Source organism: Sipha flava, unplaced genomic scaffold (genome assembly GCF_003268045.1).
Source record: "Sipha flava isolate LNK unplaced genomic scaffold, YSA_version1 258_pilon_pilon, whole genome shotgun sequence".
In the NCBI taxonomy this organism is placed as follows: Eukaryota; Metazoa; Arthropoda; class Insecta; order Hemiptera; family Aphididae; genus Sipha; species Sipha flava.
Genome location: NW_020272917.1, coordinates 458,799 through 481,239, shown reverse-complemented (window position 1 = coordinate 481,239; position 22,441 = coordinate 458,799). Strand labels below are relative to the sequence as shown.

Sequence of the window (22,441 nt, the reverse complement as noted above, 5' to 3'; positions counted from 1 at the left end):
TCTTGACATAATTTGGTAATTTCCTACGATTAAATATCAATATTGTCATAAAAATAATAATCATAATTATACAAAATGTGATTAATTTTTATGATTTTAAGTTTTTTTCAGACTTTTAATACAATTCTTATTGATTTTTTCACAGTATAAACGTACCAGTTATAATATTATGTACAACGAGAAACATCGTTTTTATGCAACTAAAATATAATTAATTATAATATTATTCTCATTGTTAATTCTTTATTAATATTCGTCGCCACTATCATAATCATCTGTAATCATTGATAACGAAAGGCTAGCGAAAGACGTACACAAATTCCAGTGTGTGTGCATACATTCTAGCGTAACGGAACGGAAACCGCAGTTATATAAAAGTCGCAAAATACGCAAATATTGAACAAATACACAATCAGCTATTGTAATACTACTACACGAGTATATTAATACATACATATATACATAATGCAGTGTAATATGTGGAAAACGTTTTTGCATTAAAATGACAATTATCAGCGGCCGTAATATACTCGGTGTTTTCTAAGCATATTCGCCCCTTTTTATGCTAAAATTATGATTTGTCTAAATTCTAATTTATGGGAAATGTATGATATGTCCTCAAAGACTTTATTTTTCAAGACGTACATTCAATTTAACGCTATTTTTCTGTGGTAATAGCAATATTAACTTTTATTTTTAAAATGGGAACTCCGTTTTAGTTTTGCAAATAATTATTCAGTTAATTTTTTTTTGGAATTTTCGATAAATAACATTCCACATTTTGATATAAATATTTTCGGAGTCATTCAAATTTAATTGAAAAGATATAAATATAATATTCTTATTATCGCATTGAGAATGAGAAAACAACAAGAATTGTACCAGTTAACGGTATTCATCAATTTTGATTTATTTATACACAAAATATTTACACTGTGATATATGTACGTTACGCATTATATTAAACTTTTTATTTGCGTAATCCTTAAACTATTAAATCTTAGTATAAATAAAATCTTAAAACGATAAGAGGATATTATCAATATTCTTAATATTTTCCACTTTTTTTTTTTAATTTTACAATTTGAATTATTTCGAAAATTTTGGTCCAAATGTCAACTATGTTATATCAAATACTCTAGAAAAATAAAACAAATAATTATCCGCGAGAAAAACTGTGGTATTTGTAAACAACAGTTTATACTGCCACTAGATGATTTTCATTAAAAGGTACAAAAAATCTGTATATTGGAAAATAGAATCTTATAGATAGTACACGAAACATTTTCCATTTATCAGAATTGAACAATAGCGTAATTTAAGCCCGTGAAGAAATGAACGAGCTTAAAAATCACCCCGTGTGTATGGATATTAGACGAACGCAAAAAGCCCATTGCGTGGAGGCGCCGCCGTCGGTTCCCGTCAGTGCGCCGTCAGTCCGCCACCGTTTTCCTTTCGCGCCGATATTTGATACAGTCCGACGAGTTTATATTATCCGCCACCGCAGCACTCCATCCTCCTCTTTCATCCGTCATCGGTACACTTTGCACGAGAAAACCTGCTATTGTTGATGGGAACGAGTACTGCTGCTGCTGCTTTGCGTTTTTCAGCTTTGAAATAATTTCATTTTTTTTTTTATTTCGTATTTTCATTCAACGTTCACGCGATCTTAATACCATACCACACGAAATAAAATATAACCTTTTCCTTAGCCGTGTAATGCGCGCACAACGAGTTTTACTACACACACACACATATAAAAACACTTAAAACACTTATGCGCAGGCCAATCGATAATAATATATATGCTGCTGCAGGCGACGTCGAAATCGGTATTCGCGGTTTTTTCACCGCTTTTGAATTTTAATCGACCGTATAAAACAAAACAAATATTTTCATATTTTAGCAAACAACTTAACTACTACTGCAGCAGCGCTATTTCCATTTACCTTTCCTAACGTTTTATTGATTTTATGATAATTAGACTCGGTTTACCGCCGCCGCGTTTCACAAAATGTCCATTTATTATAAACTACATGGTATAGGTGGTAATATCTTTTGACTTTAATAAATAGTTATTATTTAAATTCTGCATTTTGTATGAAAAAAAAAAATTAAAAAAAAAATAGAACGAGCTTCGAAATTAGGTTAAATTGTTGAATGTATAATAATACACGTTACAGGATATAATACGAAATTACATTTAAATGTGAATATAATATTATGCGCCGGTGAAGCTATTGGTTTTACAACGGTATACAGTATCTTTATACTTGCTTATTTATCTCTTTTTCTTTTTTACTCTGAAAATCTTTTTAAGAGTGGTACACTACGCTCCGGCCATTATATGTGTCAGTATTTTTTTTATAGTCAGCCATCGTAACAAAATCTACTGTAGGGGATTGTTAGAATTTGAAAAGAAATTTTCATAATTCATTTAAAGATTGTTTCAAGCAAATAATGCAATGCTGCATTTGAGGTATATCATAACGACTATTTATTCTTGGTTTTATACTATGTTTACACGAGTAATAGTATAGAAACTCAAGCATGAAATTTTTTTGAAGAATTTTAGTCAGCTAATGATGAATAAAATCCAAAAATGTTGAATATTTTTTATAATAATATTATCGCATATACGGTTTTTTAATATATATAGGTGTTAACATTAACATTTTTGTGTTAAAAATATCTAGTTCACTGAAATTACATACCTTTCTTGATGAGTATTTTATAATTAAAACTTATTCAAAACAACTTAAACCCTGTCACCCATGCAACATTTCATAACATTTAAATTACTGCAATTATTAGATTATTTTTATTTCTACAATTTTAAAAATTTATTGACCCAAGATTGTTTGAATTTATTAAAATCTATATATGACCGTTAATCAAATAATAACAAATTTTAAACATGATGCAATATATACGATTATATTATGAATTTTTATAAAGTGCAATTATATATAACCGAGTATACTAATGCAAATGAATTTCATAATATTATAGAAATTAAATATATAATAATACACACTCAAAGTTAATTTTTTTTTTTATAATGTGTTATGTTATATATTATATGAAAGTTATAACCATATAATCAAATAATTAACCATAAAGAAGATACGAACACTAGTTAATGAGTACAATTATTAATTGATTAATAATATCTAAAAACAAAGTAACTGCCGAAAGATATTAACAGATTGAGGGTATCAATAGCTTTGAATTTTAAATGAAATAGGATAATTTACAATTTTTCTCTTTTGGAATTCAATAAATATAACATATACATTATTTGGTAAAAATACTCGTCTTATTGCGTACCTACATATTAAGATATTAATTAAAGATTCACTTTGCTTTTATTGGATTTTAATTGAAAAATTACATATAATGAATCGATTAAAGTAATTATTCACTGGGAATTAAACACAAGTAATTTAAAAAATATTGATAAATTCTAATTTTAATTTCAGATCCAAAACTATTTTTATAATAAAAAAAAAAAATCTTTTTACAGATCACACAAAAGGTTCAGAGTTTTTTTTTTTTAAACAACGTATGTCAGAGGGTCCTCACATTAGTGAATCTCTTTTCTAATATACTTCATATTTTTTTTTATTTTCTAAAATTTACTTAACTTATTTAAATAACTAAAAAAAAAAAAAAATGAAGAAAAATTACAGGTTGTAAATATTCTATGTTAAAAAAAAATGTTTACATGTATTTAAACGTTATAAAAACAATAAAGCAATAAACAATTGACAACAAATGTAAAATTTAAGTAGTGGCACAAAAATTTTATTTTTATGCAAATTTATACCATTTATGACAAAAGTTTTTGTATTTTTAAAATTTAACATTGATATATCTTATAAATATTTTAAATAAAAAAATGCCTATATATTAATAAATCAATAAGTTTTTCATCTTTTATTCATTCTTTATGAAATTGTTTTCAAAATTGATAAAGGAATCGTTTTAGCTCATAACTAGCTTACATCTATCGTTTCCATCTTGAACGACGTTAAGCGGCACTCTTTATGAGTGTGGAACTCACTCCAAGAGATAAGCAATACTAGTCATATACTTGATGATCTAACGTCAATTTTATTACGGATGAGTTAGTACTTTGTGTAAATATGTTTTGTTTCGTGATGATAGTTAAAAGCTTATTAGTTAGATATAGTTGACGGGAGATTTACAAATTCGTTTAAAAATAAATAATTTTTAGGTTTTAAAAATAACGGTGACGATAAATAATTAATCAAAAAAATTAGTTTTCAACAAGTAGTATGAAAGAAGCCATTTTCACCAAATTTGCATATTTGCTAAAAACTGAATTTTTTTTTTCTAAACCAATATACTTAAGTAATACAAATTTGAAATATATTATCCCAAGATATTACTTGTAAGAAGAAAACACAAAAAAAAGTAAAGAACAATCACTTTTTCATAAAAATAAATAAAAATAAAAAATGTAGCCGTAAAATTGTTGGTCGATCATTGAATGATTATAATTATTAAAAACAGGTTGCCGCCAACTAGAATATTGAGTTTAGACTATGATAAATTAGCTAATTAAAAAGTGTTATAACTTTGAAACTAATTCAAATTACTAAATTTTGACTTGTTAACATTTTTTTCATTAAAATGTCTATATAAAAAAAAATTTAAAAAAATTAAGTTAGTATGCACTATAAAATATCACAAAAAAAAACACAATTCCTAAATGGACACTTTTAATTGAAAGTTTACACTATCATACCACAGATTTATAGGTGAATTTTAAAAATTAAATATGGTTCAGAGTTAAGAATTATATAATTATTAATATTAGTCACTACTTCAATTTAAATTAAATATAATAAAAATTAACATTTTAGTTTGTAGATTCTTATTGCTTGAATAACATTTTTTCATTTATCTTTCGAAACTTTTTTTTTCAGAACATGGAAGAAGATTGTAAATATTTTTTATTTAAGTTACTTCTATTAATGTATACTTTTAGCATAAATTATTTATTTGGAAAAAGTTAATGAATACATTTCTCTATATAAATACTTATTGATTTAATAAAATTATTTTTAATGTATCGTTTAGATAAATAATACTAAAAAACTTTTCAAGCTTACAAGTATATCGGATAACTTATACTTTCTACATATTATTTATACTCTTGTATACTTATGGTAGATGCAATTTAAACATTGCATAATAACTGTGTGTTAAATAAATTCTAAATTTGTAATTCTCATTTTATTCTTACCTATCATGAAATTTATGTCATACTAAATATTGTTTGTTTGCAAATAATTTTGTGCTCATAAACTTAATAATAGAATACATTTTGGAGTCATAACCTTGTATTGTTTAAAAGCTTACAAAATTCTGTAAGTAAATGGTGATTAATGACTCGTCTCTTGCTTACACAAAAGTGACAAAATTTATGACTCTCTGTTTAAATTGTGATACTCGTTTATGATTCCTTGGCGTGATTTCATTGCAAAAAAGAAAGATGAATTAAAAGAAAAATGTATCATAACATTGATAGTTCTCAGCGATGGTCGCAAAGGGATAAATTATTGTACATACAGCTTTTAGAACTGTTGTAAACTCTAAATGTCTAACCGAATTAATTACCATTGACTCTACTAAGTTTAAAATTATATTTCAAATGGATATTTTTTCATTGATACTTTTGGTATATTTATAGATAAATAAAATTTCGAATTAAAATATACAAGAAAGTTAACAGCAATCGTAACCCAATTTCGGTGTTCAGTAATTAAACAGATTGTACGTAACTTGAAATGTAAATTACGATATTTCGCTTTGTCAAATTCAGTTGGACGATTTTCTTTCTCCTATTACAACACTGTTGGCCACACTTTACATTACATTTTCACAACACATAAAAGAACAAAAAAAGGAGAGTCCATATTAAATTGCTTCACGAAATGGATGTAAGCAACTTGCACCAGTAACAATGGAAAATATTGCCCATTTGCACAATATACTAAGTCTAGTGTTTTCTTTTATCGGTAGTTGGATACCGAATTTCATATAAGAATATATTTGTGCCTTTCTTTTGGATTTTTATTCAAATTTTAAAGGTTAACGTTTGACGATTATTTATTTTACAAATAGCTTATTACTTTATAAACTCAACAAAAGATTTGATTTGAAAACCTAAATGATTCAACAATTAAAGCCTTAAAAAGTTTTATCCAGTTTCATCCCCTTTTAGCTAAATTAAGTTCTTATTTTTTTAATCAAATAATGCAAAATTAATTTAATACACAGCACATTCATTCATAAAATGTTTATGTATTTCATTAATAATTATCACATACTAGAATAGAAGTGAAAATTCAAAACTGATTTGATTATTTATTACGCGATGCTAATATTTTAAAAAAATAATGTACTTGATTATTTATGTTACATGGAACTCTATATTTACTATAATTTTAATTTTAATTTTATATAGCATTATATATTCTAAATTATTCGAACCATAATCAATATGCAATTCCAGAATAAACGATAGGAATTTTATAATTTTCCAACCTTATAGTTTATTTATAATTGTAAACATATGTAAACATAATATAGTTATATACATTATATATACCTAAATATAAAAAAATTATGATTGCATTATATATAATTTTTTATTTTACTATTGTCGTTCATTTATTATTTTGGAGAAATAAAATATATTTATACTTTTAATTAATTTAACATATATGAGTACGTTTATAATACGCTGATAAAAAATATTTTCATATTAAAAGTGATACACATTTCGATTATGAATAGTTAAGTAAGAGTTTGAGGGATATTTTAAGTAAAAATAACGTACAGCTCTATAATTTATTCTCACCTTTTATAAAGAAATACATTTTTCATGAAATTATATTTAAGAAAATACCATTACACAGTAAATTTGAACTAGTTTTTGTTGGTTTGCAATTTAAAGTCATTATAAGTTCATCACATACTTCAATTTTGAATGCTTGTCCAAAGGGATTCAAAAAATCTTGAAAAACGATCTCATCACAATGTCAATGAAAAAATAACTCAAAAACTATTTTTGAGGCTGATAAAATATAGCCATCTAAAAATATAAAATATAATCGTTTGTGGCGACCATTTTTGTTTATACAATCATATAAATAAACTCAGATACTCTAAATATTGTATTTTCTAACAATTATGGGTATCATTATAGTATATATTTGACCTTTTTTTATTTTACATGATTCTATTATGTTTTTGAAAATTTTAATATTCATTTGTATTGACATCATATAACCAATCATATATTCAACGGTCATTGACATATCAAACTCGAACGTTGTATCATATTAGTTCAACGACGGCACGCAGTCTATCTATAAATAATTAAAAATAGTAAATGACTACATGGTTAATAGTGTCTGTCTCATTGAAAAAATAATAATCGTGTATAAAATGTATGTGAATTAAGGCGTATTCTAATATAATTTAATGATTACCAAAAAATGTATTTTTAGAGAGATATGTGAGATATGAGAGATATTTGATATAAAAGATATGTGTATTAAATCATAAAGCTATAATATGATGATAAAAATGTTTAAAAATAATTTAATTAACTTCATAAATAAATATTCAAGATAAGTGACTCGTAATGCTTATGTAGATCGTTCTAAAATTGGTATGAATGATCATACAATTTTTACAAACTAAAAATATCAGTAACATTATCTTTTCAAAAGAAGCTAAAATAATAATACAATTTAAAACTATAGTTTTAACACTGTAGAAATGCTTTAATTTTATGTTAACATATTTGATGAAAAGGCCTGATAAATGGAAAATAATTATAAATCCATTGTATTGTTTTACTCAGGGGTAATATAATTTGACAAGAATACAATACACATAATTTGCTCATTATCTTTCCTACTAATTATTTGTTTGAAATAGTTGTTAAAACCACCGATTGTTCGATATACCTTAATGGTTTTATGTTTTGATAAGATGATAAACTATAATCAAATTTACAATGAATATTTTAGGTCTCATTTACTGTTTATCCACTAGGTCTTTATTAATTTATCATCATTAAGTATTTACTTTTTGTGTTAAAATTATTATCGTCAACAAATAACTGAATTCTATGAATATATTTTCAATTTTATCTATAAAGATATCATAATTTCCAAATAATACATCGATTCAGGTCAGAAGATTAAATTATTTTAGGAAATTAATTAAAAATTAACTTTTAATTATATTTTATGCTGAATAGGCTCTATGTCATTAATGTAATTGCATTCGATTATAAATGTAAAATTTTATTATGATGATAATCGCAAATGCACAGCTAGTAGATCGAGACGTAAACATTACATAAATATTTTCTGACTCATTGATTGTATTTTTCATTAATAACTGACGAATTACGTTGGTCGTGCGGATAAATTTGGAAAATTTTGAACACGAGGAATAAACTTATATTCGACTGAGGCAATAAATATATACCTTTTAATCTGTAAATATGTCCAATGTGGACTTAATTCGCAGCATATTATACATATCTTACTTGTATGAGATGTAGGGTGGACTATTAAATTGTTTCCATTTGGTTTACATGTTTTCATTGCGATGATTAGAAAATGTTCTTCACGGCGCGTTGCAAAGTAGTGGTTTGTTGAAATATAAAGGAGATACATACAGCCATAAGGGGTTGGTAACAATAAGAGAATTCTGTGTAAAAGATTCATGCCAATAATGATCAAATATTTGGTACACATCCAGAAACACAGAGCTTAAAGTTAAAAATATAATTTAAATAACTAATAATTTTAGAATGCTAGAATAAATGTAAACAAATAAAGATAAGAGTACTCTATTAACCCAATACAGAAATGAGAACATTTTGAATAAATTATGATATGTGCATGACACATTTGTGTTGATTTTATATAGGAAAAAATCAATCATATTTAATCCAGACGTTTTATCCAACAATTACTTACACTAGTTTTATACGTGTAGCATTTTTATTGATTTTATTCTTACATACATTATTAGTATATGTACTTATAAACCTCAGCCAAACATTTATTTTAATCCTTATACATAACATTTCTCTGCTTAAGAATGGCGCTTCTTAATTGTTGGCATAATCGATTAGTTAAACGACTCCAGTGTAATGAACAAATGTCACTATCTATAATAAAACTTGTTGACAGAGAACCAGAGTTTTTTTTTTACTAAGAATGAGTCTTAAAATATTTAAAAAAAATATATATATATAATTAAAAATAGTCGTCGTCACGTTAGGAGTTAAAAAAAGTTAAAGGGCAAAAAAAACCATTCAAAAGCTAATAAAAAAATGTCAAGTCTCCTGTCTGAAACCATAAGTAAATAAATTCAACCATTTCCCAATGAGTATTGTAAAACTCTAGACATTTTCTCAATTTTACATCGTTTATCGAAGAAAGTTTAATCAAGTAACTCGTATAAATGTATTTATATAAATAACAAATATTTTTAACGTGGTTAAGAAGAGTAATTTTCTAATTAATTGAAAATAAGCGTCAGAAGTTACATAAAGTATATAGATTATAAAAAAATATAATATAGAATGATTTTTTGTAATGCTTTAGTATAAAATTTTCACAAAAGACAATCTAAATTTAATTACCTACTAAAATATTTTATTATGATATTATAGCATATAATAAATATTACCTAAAAAGAAAAGTCAAAAACTCTTACGAAACTAAATATTTAAAATTAATAATGTAAATCTCTTAATATCGATCAATTAAAATGTATTGATATTTTTATAAAAAAACCGCTTTATTTTTTTACGTATCAGTTTTGTGTGTGTTTAATAATTGTTATTGTAATGTAATGGCATTTTTTTAGAATGTAAACTTATTTTAACACTAAAAATTATAAAACAAGAATATTTTTTAATGGGTAATATAACCATCAATATTATGTGTATACAATAATTAATATTATATTTAATACTATAGAATTTCGAGAATCCATGAGTCGTTAACATTTCAACTCTCCAATTAAATCAAGTACGTTAATTATGGTACAATACTATTAGATACCACAGATATACGTGCGATTACATAAATATTTTAAATTGCATACGCTATACTCTCAAAAAAATGTATGACAAGAATCGAATTTGGATATACTATACCACCACCCAGAATAACATATTAAATTGTTAAGTTGATAATTTTTATGTTACAAAATTAAATTAAATGGACAGAATATAGTATTTTTATGTAATTGTTAAAGTAAATAGTTACTTGTAATATATAATATAAAATTTAGTTTATAATTATAAATTTTTTAAAATTTAAAAAACATTTTCATTTTAAACTCTCATAAAGTAATAATTATACATTTTATAAATAAAAACCTTTACTAATATTGTGATGAAATATTGTGCAAGGAACAAAAAAGCTATTTTTAAAATGAAAAATTGTATTTGCTTACAAATTGTGATTTTTTGGTATTTCTAAATTAAAACCAAAATATTTGTAGTTTAATAAATCGATTGAAATTTTCCAAATTATTTTTTAATCCTTTCCATTATATTTTTAATTCATTAACAAAAATGTAAAAAAAAAAAAATGAAAATGAATGAATAAAATAAAAAAATAAAAATAAATGGTTTTCAGTATAAAACCTTCATAAATCGGTGTTTATATTCATATTGTAATTAATCATTTCACAACAATTTTATTTACAAAAACTTTAATTTATTTTTATGCATGAAAAAACATAAATAAACAGTTAAAGTTTTGCAATATTTGATGATCATTGTGTTTTTTTCGTCACTAATAATCTACACTAAAATTGTATCCAGACGACGATGTACATTTTATAATAATGAGTAAAAACATTCATTAGTGCGGATACTCTAATGGCATATAAGTCGATAAAGGCCGGTGTGATGTTTTAAGCTTATTTTTCATGAATTTACGCCTATACTAATACAGCTATGGAAAACCAAAATTTACGTGTTCCCTGTAAAATCCTATGATATGCTCATGCTTGTAAAATAGTCCAATGAATTTTAATCAAGACCCACAGACAAATTTGATTTAATTTTTGAATAATAAATGAGTGGTTGTAAATATTAAACGTTATTGTCGCTCATTAGTCTTCTGAAAATGACATACTCTAGTTAAAACTCTCTCTCTCTCTCTCTCTTCCTCTCTTTCCGTTGCCGACTACCACATCTGCCATCCGACTCTCAATCGCTCTCTTGCTCTCTTTTTCCAAACCGCTGCTTCGTACCCAAGGGATGGGGGTAGGTTTACATGCGAATTATTTGCAAAAGATATCTGATGCGTAGGTTTATTTATTCAAAAATCTAGTCACTCACTATTCTCCTCCCCTCAACTCTCATTTATAATCAGATTCAGATATTGGCGTTTAAAATAACTTTCAATACATATAGGTTAGGTTAGGGGACCTAACGGGCTGAAAAAACTTATTTTATGTTATATTTTTTAGAGATTAGAGAGAGGCAGAAAATAAGAATGATTCAAGCGTCCGTTTTGATTAAGACTGATGTGCCTCCAACAGAACGAGAAAAAGGATAAAACCAAATACTCTAGGTCCTCCAGAAGAACAAGTAATACAACCAATAAACTTAAAAAATTACATCATTTTCAGAACCACATCTTGACGATGAAGGGCCAACTCAACGGATGGGATAGTTTGTTTCACTGCCAGAACAATTTTGTAAAATATGTAAACATACATTGTTCTTTTCACAAAGATAAACAAAATACTTACACAAACACATACACATCGTTTTATATAAATACATACCTTATACTATATACGTGTTAATTAAAAAAATTAATAATACGAAAAAGAGTAGTTGAATCTATTTAATAAAAATCGATCAACGAAAAGGTACCTTATATGTTTCTTTATTTTTAAATCAATCGAACTAAATCAATAAATAAATCAATCAATCGTAGGTGATTAGATTACTCAAAAGCTATACAGTACTGTAATACATGAAAGTTTACGTAACACAATCAAGAGATATATTACCTATTTTAAAAACCAATAGAAACTAAATAACTAATAAAACGACTTGATATTTCCAAAGATGAAATTAAACAAGACGCTTATTCTTAGACGTTAAACATAAACTTTGGAATATCCATAGAGCCCAATCCCACGAATTATTAACTAAAATTGGTGACTTTATATTGCCGGGATTACGATCCCAACTATTATCCAACTTGGTGCTTAGAATAATCCATTAACTTGCAAGTTGTTATTAATAATAGAGTTTTGGCAAAACGCATTTAAATTATTTAAATGTTTACGTTTAACTTTACTGTAAATTAAAGTTTTGTTGAATGTTTCTACTTAACGAAGTGATCACTAATATTAATACATCATTTCATCACAAACATGATATTAATATATGCCTATAACCGTAAATATGAATGGTTTTTATCGAAATAATTTACATCCCATTGCAAAGTTTGTGGAACCATTCAAAATAACTCAGCAGAAAATGCAAAACAGGAAAAACAGAAATATTTTACTTATCTTGCCACTGAAAGAAGTTTATAGAAATCGAAATATATACAATCTGTAAAATTATGTATTGAAATCGTGCCAAATTTATTTCGAAATAAACGTGTTAAATGGATCGGCAATAATTAGAGACGTTTTTTTTTTCAAACATCGTTGGTTATATAAATTGAGAGAGTTGGAGAATTATATTTAATACAACATGAGAACTTTTGGTCAACTGACATAGCTGGTATTAATCGAAAAAATATCCATAGATGATGAATGGATAATGTGCACAATGGAAAAATTATTATTGAACAAATAATATAATTTTTCATATCAAAAATAATAAAACTATACGGGGCGGCAACGGGTTGATTGAGTATATAATTTCAAGCCGAGTTGTAATAATATCTCATTTATCACAAGGCACGGTTCTTGGTTGAAAACATTTTAGTAAATAAAAACTTTCACTTACATTTGATAACGAGAATTGATAACGTTTTATTTGGCTCCCTATACATAAGTATTGTGTTTATCGACAGTGGCTTATAGGTATAGCCGAGGTGGGAGGGAATTCAATCCATAAAGTTAGTTCACGTGTGTTGTTTGCGTGTTTGTAAGTTCGTGTGTGTTTATTCTGCTACCATGACTATGTTATTGTTCTTGACAAGTACGATACATATTGTGAAGTTTTCCAGGGTATTTTTTTACAATTGCCAATCACTGTTACTTCGTTACAAATTATTTCTATTAATATTATTATTATTCATTTTAATTAAATTGTTTAGAAAATAGGCTTTCATTGCGGTGCAATTTTTTGAAAATAAAATGGCATTTAAACTAAACGAATTTTCTAATACTAACTTTCGTAGTTATTTTAAAAACTTTTCAGTTACAAATAACCTAACCTTATTTTGGATATTTCCTTTTTTTTTCAATAAAATCTGATTTTACATTATAATAAATATTATAAAATAAATTATAAACACAATAAAATATTATAGCAAAATAATAATTAAATAGAGTACGACGATTAACAGCTGGGTATTTAATTATATTATTTCGTTAACTATTTATATTTACAAGTTTATATAGAACAAAAACTATTTATCTTCGAATCGGGGGTGAAAATATTCAATAAATATACAGGTATTCAGTTTCTATCTGTATCAGATGTAATATTCGTATATACCCATTCCATAATGTTACACCGGTATCCGAAGATTCTACACTATGTATACAAAGAATGTTTTATAAATTAAATTAAACAAACCTTAAAATCTAAGGATGAATATATTGATATTAAATTGAAGCACTTGCAATTATTTTCTGGAGAACACATTTTAAGTTAAGTAATAAATATATTGCATAGTCAAATATTGATTGACAAACGTGAATGAATACAAAACTGGGCTAATAATCTTTAAGGAGATCGTAAAAAAAAAAAAAGTTACAAAAATACTTGATACATTATAGTAAATATATTAATAGTTAGTTTTGCATGTTTTTGTAATGTTTTTCTTCTAAAAAAACCAAATTTAAACATTCAAACCGTATGATTATATAAATTAATTATTTTCAAAAATGTAAAATATATGTTTTTAAATTTGAATCATATGCGTATGTTAAATGTATAATACATAGGTACATTATTTATTTAAGTCATCTATTTAGAATAATTACTAAAAGAGTTTACAAAGCGTAAACTAAACACGCATGAAACATACGAGTACATTTTCTGTTAACAACAGCTCTTTAGATATTTTGGCTGAAATTAGGTAAACTATCCGTTGCACACTTTAAACAGAGTACAAGTAGAATATACATATAGTATACAAAGTATATAGAGTATGAGTTCGTGTACGATAGAAGTTGATGATAAGCGATAACTATATCCGTTTTATACAATAAAACATTTAAAGAAAAATAATCTGTACATTGAATACGATGGTAAAATATTTTTTTATTCTAAACCAAGCGATCTATTGATTGTCCATAATTATTTTTTTATTTTTTTAGTTAATCGAGGGGAGGGGGTAGGAAAGTAGTAATAAAGAGAAGTTTCTCAAAATGCTCATACATCACCATTATACGGGTACATTATTATGTTAACATAGAAAATAATGAGACAGATCATTTTTAAAATACTAAAATAGTTTCCAAGAACATTAGCAATGTACTATGAAATTGACGGCAATCTCGTTTAAAATATATTTTATTTTGCTACTTAAAAAATAATCATCTCTTAATTTAAATTGCGCATTGTTTTTTAATTTTTATATTCCATACTTCTTTTTGCCATTTTACAACTATATAAACTATATTTGCTTATAAAATGAAATTTTTCAAACGATTTAAATGTTCTAATCAATTCACCATGCATTTTCTATTATAAAACTTTATATTTTTAATATTTTAACATAATATAACTTTAAAAATACATTAAAAAAAAAAAAGAATACGTCAACTTTAATCATATTTGGTAAAGAAATTTTCCAAGTATTTGTATTCTTATAATAAAACATATTTTAATCCATCAAAAGGTCTGTTATCTTTTAAAATGACTTACCTCAAAATTATTATGAAGGTTTATATACTTGACAATCAAAGAAAGCTTATCTTTTTCGTTATATTAAAAAATATAGGATATATAATTCAAATAATTTTAATATTTTATGAATTAAAGAGTTAAAAAAAATAATGTTATTTTTACATTTTAACATTTACTAATGCCCGTCGGTAATTCTCATAGAATTTTATAAATATTAAAGATATTAATGATATTAAGCCAAATATATTATTTTTTTTTATAGTTTTATTATATTTTATTAACTCATTAAGTAGGCATAGAGATTTTAAGAACTAAATATTTGCCTGAGCATTTTTACAAGGAATTATTTCGTTAATGTAGTAATTACCTACATTATTCAGTGAATTGATTCTGCTATTGTACAAAATTGACTATTGTTTAAAAATAAATAATAATAATAATAATAATATATTTAATTGAAAGGTTTTAGTTAAAACTGTTTTTAAATAGATTCATTAACTAACCAAAAACGTAGACACCCACCTCACTTTAGAAATAATTGTTAAGTAGTTGTTTAATTGTTTACTTACTACTAAACGACACTTGAAAGAAATGTTTTATTTTATTTTTATTTTTTTGCGTTAAAATCTCATTTTTAAAAAAACCTTTGTGCTTTTAATGTTTTTTTTTTTAAATTAAATAATACCGTTTCTTTTTAATGAAATTTATCTTTAGTTTTAATATTAATTTGACAAATAAAAAAAAGTCAAGAACACGAAAGCGTACAATTATTCTTTCGAAACATTTATTAATATCAACGATAATAATGTTGGTAACAAATTAATAATCACTAAATAATTCTACAAACTTAATTTTAATCGTTTCCTCTTAAATGTATGTTTATATATATATGTGTGTGTGTGTGTGTGTATGGCTTAAGTATGTTTACGTTTTAAAAAAACTCACGTAAATGTTCTTTTAGTATTACGATCCAATAGGTGTTGTTTGAACGACAAATTCTTTGCACCGAACAAGCATGGAATCATATTTTTTCACAACTTCATTTCAAGCAATGTCGCAAATAAGTGATCGAAGTATTAGTCAAAGAGAACCTTGCACGTACAGATGTACCGCGATAACCACGTAGTACATTAAACATGGTATTTGTGCAGAATATATTTCTGCGTCGTAAAGAGCCAATTACATAAACGAAAATACGACTATGACGACACCCGACGGATATACCGTACAAGCGACAGAAACCATTTGGTATGGAAACCATTCGATAAACGGTAACCAGGTCCAAACTGTGAAATGATTATATCGAAAAAAAAAAACCCCCCCGTAACCGCATCAGTGGTAACTCAATAACGTCACCATTCTTATAGTTTCTACTCGGATGATCGATATGATATACGTTATGATTTTACAAGGCGCATAGGTACGTGTGCACACACATTAAAGGGTTTATCCTTCGTGTTGGTGCACACACAACGCAAGATTTGTAGCCTACACATACACTTATACAAATTATATATATATATAAATGTATACTAGTATGGTGAAAAGGTAGATAGATGTCCAGACGCACTTAAGATTTCCGTCGTAAGTACACATTAGACCGTATAAACCATTCGTCGGACAAATGCGCGCGTACGCGTGTTCTTTACGCCCACGCGAGCGCGTAGTGCACTCGAGTTAATAACATATCCAAGGGACGTTGTCGTGTCCGTAGAACGAACATGGGATACGGGAGTTTCACGGACTTCCTCCTGCCCGGGCACGACGTAAACGTATTATTCGTATAATTATATCGTTGACGGCAGAGAGGGGAGGAGACATAGCTTTGGCGACAAAGGACGAGTGGAGTTCACCACCACTTATCCTCTCTGCGAGAACGTCTCTAAACTCAAACATCGGACGCTAAGTAGCACAACAAGGGAAACAACGTGCGGGGCCACACGATGACGATTGTAATGGGCTCGAGTGACGGAGACGAGTGGGGAGGTGGACGGGCTCACGACGGTTTCGCGATCGAACGTTTCGGCCGTCGTCTGTTCGCAAGAAGTTATCGGCGGCCACGTACGCGCGTAGCGTTTTACGGGACAGCGACTTACTAGAGTCATGGTGTGCCGGAACCGGGTCATCTGTTCGGGCCGCTGATTCTGTTGCTTCATTATTCTGGACATGCGTTCGATACGCTGCTGGCTGGTCATGTCGTTGCGGTACTGGTGCTGCGGCTTGGTCGAGCGCATCGCTCCGACGACGCCGCCGTGCAGCTCGCACGCATACCGACGTGTCTGCTGCTCCTGCTGTTGCTGCGTTTGGTTGTGCTGCAGTTGCATGTCGATTCTAGACCGGTGGTGATATGGTGCGGCGACCGCGTGCTCGGCCGACACCAACTCTTCGGACCCGGCGGCGTGGTGCTGACGACAGAACACGGTGGACAGCGGTACGGCGCGGGCCACCAGGTTTTCGGCCGAGCCGACGGACGAGTCGTCGTAGAACCGTTTCAGATTCATCAAGTCGCCAAAACTGCCAGTCGAACCTTGAGGGCACATAACGTTCCATTTTTTTTCTGCGGTTTTTTTTTTTTTTTTTTGCTTTTTACAGGTTATGTTAGCAATTTATACTCCGTGTCCGCCGGACGAGGCTCAAACGGTTTTCGACACGTTTATTTAGGCAAACGAGTATCAGAATGTATGAGCCCTGCGTTCACGCGTGTTCGTCTGACTTGTTCGTCATTATTCGATACGAGAGAACGACCAGCGCATCTGAGGTGTTGGTACGTATTGTAAAACAACGTTATCGATGGAAAATAATTTTAATTCTAGAACGTGTAAACGCTTGGAATGCACGCGGCCGCCTCCGAGACCAGCGTATACGAGTAAGACAAATCACTTGATTAAAAAATAATTCGTGAACTTTTTTTTTTTTTTTTATTTCGAACGGATTATATTTTTATTTCGATCATCTACCGACCAATTTTAACGTGTTGTTCTTTTCCGCGTACACATAATAATATATAATGTGTATGCACTATGCATGATATCCATGTTCATACTTATTTTTATTATACTCGATGAGGTGGATTAGGAAACGTGATTACTTAAAATGCAATTAATAACAAGAATATACAAAAAGTTTTCATCTAATTTCTTTTCTCTTGCATTGGCGTACGGAAGAAATACCGATTAAGAATTTAGCTACACCGTGTTCTAAAATCTCATTGAACTTAAAATAGCGCGAAATCACAACCGAAAACAATTACACAGTCTTTATGAAACATCCAGAAAGTTATAGAATACCGTGTGCAGCGTTAATAATAATCATGGAAGATATATATGTTCGAAAAAAAATAAAAAGTTTTGTACAAATCGACCAGAATAAATTCGATTGATACTAAATGGTATATTTGTGTTTAATACGATGAATACGACGAATAGTTTGTATGAAATTGTTTTTGACCTTTTTTTACACTATGTATTGATGAACTCATGTAACTCATTTTATAGCAGTCATAATTCTTATTCGATCAATGTATTACGTTATGTGGTACAATCCATTTGATAGACTTTAAAATATGATACAAATCGTAAACAGAAATAACAAAGTTAATTTCGAATGATGATTACGTTTAAAATATTTTGAGTTTGGTCATATAGAAACATATTAAATGTCACAGTAAACAATTTTTAATAAATTAAAACGATTCATTTAGCAGAAAATAATTTTTAGTCAACTTAAGTTTCATTCATATGAGTTTACGCAGAAGTTTGAAATTGTTCAAATAAATATTCATTAAAAGTTTACTAAAAATTTATCATGCGCAAACAAAAATATAAAACGAACTAATATACATGTAAGCAATTCAATACAGTTAGATTATTACGATTTTCATAAATATTTATTCTTCACCAAAATAGTTTAGTTTGTTTAGTACTAACTTTATCTAAGATAATTTATATAGTTCTGAAAATATTTTAAAAATATAAAATCATTGCAACCGCGAAATTCGTTTTAAAGAAATTCATTAAACTCATTTTTTTCGAATTTGATTAATTATTTATTTCACACCGCTATTGTGGTCTCAAATTGTGAATCATAAAGTATACAATATAATTGTAATAAACTGACGTGGGATTGAACGAAGATGGTGTATTCATAAACGCTTGAAAATGTTGAAAATTTAGTTAATTAATGTGTCGATGAATTTTCATTCATAAACATGGCTCATCCAAGTCCACAAGCTTGGCAGCAATATAAAAATACGAAAAAGGATGTATTGAAATAATTTATGGATTCGTCTGAAAAGCCGATGCTATCGAAAAATATATATAAATTGCTTGGACTCAATGAGTCTAAAAGTTATTAAGGACTAACAAAATTTGATTGCTAGCCAAAATCCAACAAACGTGACATACGCATTGCATCGAATTTCTCAAGCCTTCTTGAAATCTAGACATACATACGTAGCTCAAGGGCATGGTTTCAAGATAGGCCCCGTATGAAACCTGAACACCCTCAGACAGAAATGTGTAGCAGTTATAGAAGACGTTGAAAGAGCCGTGACCCACTCCTTGGTTGACTATATTTTTTAAATACGTTTACGATGTTTATTATGTTTTTGAATCGAATATAAATAAAAGTTAATACTTTCAAGAGTATATGATAGGTATAGATTCTATCGAATTTCCATAAATACCTCGTTCTTTTTGTACAATTACTTGTAGCCGTATTGGTTTTACGACCACAATCTACCTTTGCGTGGTACGTTTCAGAATTAAATCCACGCGGAAAAGGAAAAGATACAACACGGTAAAATTGAAACGATCATCGTTAACTGCGGGGTCTCGTCGGCGGGTCGAAATAGGTACCTGCTAACGAGTCGGATCTGTTCAAGTCCGTCAAACTCGAACCACGTCTCATCCTGTTCCTGGACACGGCAAGCGGAGGACGTTCTGCTGCCGGGGTGCTGCACCGCGTGACAGCGGATGCCGCGCCGGCCGATTTGTCCGTTTTGCCGGTCTTGGCCAACGAAGATGAATCCGACTTGGATATGGTGCGCCGGGTGCCTACGATCATCGGGAAAACGGCCGTGAACTTGATACGTCTGTTGGACAAGAAACCGCCTCCACCGCCGTTTCCACCACCGCCCGTTGGCGGCTCCATGATTGTCTAGGTTATCTCTCACGCTCTCTCTCACTCTATCCTTTTCACTCGTCCGACACGGAACACAAACGCGATTACAAAACCAAATTGTCGACTTCGAACTCGAGAAAACGCGCGCGACCAAAATGAGACACGCACAATGAAGCTGAAAAAACTCCAGCGCACTACACGCACTACACGCGTCACAAACGTCACACTCGGTACGCGAAACGATATCGTTTGTCGTCGTCCAGTTATGGCAAGTGCTACTATATGAGTGCACACGTACGGGTGATTATCTATGTATATGCTCGTGCGTGTATGCGATAGTGTACGTATATTTATGTGCTAGTATATGTGTGTGCGTGTGTGTGCGTATGGACATGGGAGAAAAGAAAAAAAATACCGGTCAGTGGGAGGTCGTGTTATCACACGCTGTGCCGGCAGACATGGCCTTTCAATTATCTTGTGTATACCGCATGCTGCGGATGATAACGCCCCAAGGTCTACGCATACGCTTTTAGACGTAGCGATATGTGTTTAAATCAATTAAAAAAAACCCTAATTTGTCGCCGCCAACGCCATTCGATTCCTAGCGTGCTCCTCGACTGTGGAAATGAAGCGTTCCGACTATTGGTGAAAACTTAAACACGAGAAAGTTACAACACAACTTTTCATAATAATTAAAAGAGGGTGGTTGAGAAACGATCATCTCAAAAACTATGGTCAAACTCTCCCTCCCCCACCCTTAAAAATATATCTAGTCGAAACGAAAAAAAATAACAATGAAAAATAAGATATCCACAAATTACTTATATTCGAATGTATGTTGCAGAATATTTGTGTCCTCTATCCCGCATTACTTACCACTAAGTCGCAATCACTCTATGCACTCATGTTCTCTGTCTCTAGAAACTTGTCTAAACCATTTTCTGTGTATGCAACATTGTACCATATGCAACGCGTATTTTAAACTATTTCCATGCAACTTCTTTTTAGCAATCACCCGACTTAAAGTCTCTAAAAATCGAAAAGCTACCCCACACTTTTTCAATCATCATATTATTCTCATTTATACATGTGATATATATATATATATATATATATGTTACGGCTAGTGTCCGAAGGTTGGCTAATATTAAGATTAGCCGGCTAATCATAAGTTTAGACAAGTCTTTGGCTCTTGTCAAAATTTCGGGCTTCAGCCAACAATAACAAATGGACAATTTTAACATTAGCCAATAAAATAAACATTATCTCACCGTTATTGGCTAATGTCTAAGTAACATTAGCCATAGGTAAATTAAAAATATAAAACTATTTACAATAATAATACAATATTTTGAAATTGTAATTTTTATTGGATATTGATTTGTTGGGTAGTTGTATAGAGGTGAGCCATGCACGTAGTAAGTAAAATATTTTCAATAATATAAATATTGTACACAGTTTGTATTTTTATATTATTTTAAAATTAAAATTGATATGTATGTGGTTGCATACAATATTGTGTGCACGTTAAAGACAGTCTGTAATAATCTACAGTAATTACCGATTCAAGTTTGTAAGTAGTTAAGATACTAACTTGTAGTACTTAGTAGGTATATCTTGTTTTCAAGCCTGGAAGTTAATAAGTTAAAAATTAAGTAAAAGTTAAGTTAAATTAACTTATTAACTTAAATTATTTCATTACTAATAAATTAACTTAACTTATTTTCTTACAAATTAACTCGAATTTAACGTATTATTTTTTCGTTTATCTCAATTAAGTTAATTTTGATTTTCAAGACCAGAAAAATATTTTTGTAAAATATCGCATTCGATAATAAGTTCATGGAATTTAAAAAATATAAAAATAAAAATGTCGAAAAATTTTTAGATATAAATTTTTAGATAACATAATATATATCTCGGTATCAACTATTGATAGGGGTCCTACTGTTCTCGGGAAAAGTATTCAACTGCCTTCAGACTATTGAGTGAAAATAGTCATGTCATCCATGAATTACATTACCATTGTCATGAAAAGTGGCCGTAAATCTATATAATAAAAATAGGTACATATTATCATTGACTAAATAATTCTTAATAATAATTCTACCATATTATTATTAAAATTATTCCATAATCTATGATATTATTAAATATTATTGAATAAGATAAGAAATGAAA

The 22,441-nt window shown here is 28.6% G+C and overlaps 2 protein-coding genes across 6 annotated transcripts in view; both read right to left on the bottom strand.

Moving 5' to 3' along the window:
- LOC112684807 (protein unc-13 homolog B) overlaps nucleotides 1-22,441 on the bottom strand; it is a 160,468-nt gene that overhangs the window by 83,369 nt on the left and 54,658 nt on the right. The gene's annotated exons all lie outside the window — the stretch shown is intronic.
- Nucleotides 1,388-20,515, bottom strand: LOC112684808. Its single transcript, XM_025556491.1, has 3 exons — nucleotides 19,996-20,515; nucleotides 17,236-17,666; nucleotides 1,388-1,610 (listed from the first exon to the last, which is right to left on the bottom strand). Exons 1-3 carry the CDS (start codon nucleotides 20,288-20,290, stop codon nucleotides 1,434-1,436), a joined length of 903 nt encoding a protein of 300 aa, XP_025412276.1. The 5' UTR covers nucleotides 20,291-20,515; the 3' UTR covers nucleotides 1,388-1,433.

Bases quoted from the DNA above. Each gene is read 5' to 3' on its own strand.
- LOC112684808 (XM_025556491.1), bottom strand. From the start codon at position 20,290: ATGGAGCCGCCAACGGGCGGTGGTGGAAACGGCGGTGGAGGCGGTTTC. The intron at 17,667-19,995 runs GTACCTATTTCG...TGTGCCCTCAAG, and splicing joins CAGATCCGACTCGTTAGCAG to GTTCGACTGGCAGTTTTGGC. The intron at 1,611-17,235 runs GTAAGTCGCTGT...ATTATTTCAAAG, and splicing joins TCCGGCACACCATGACTCTA to CTGAAAAACGCAAAGCAGCA.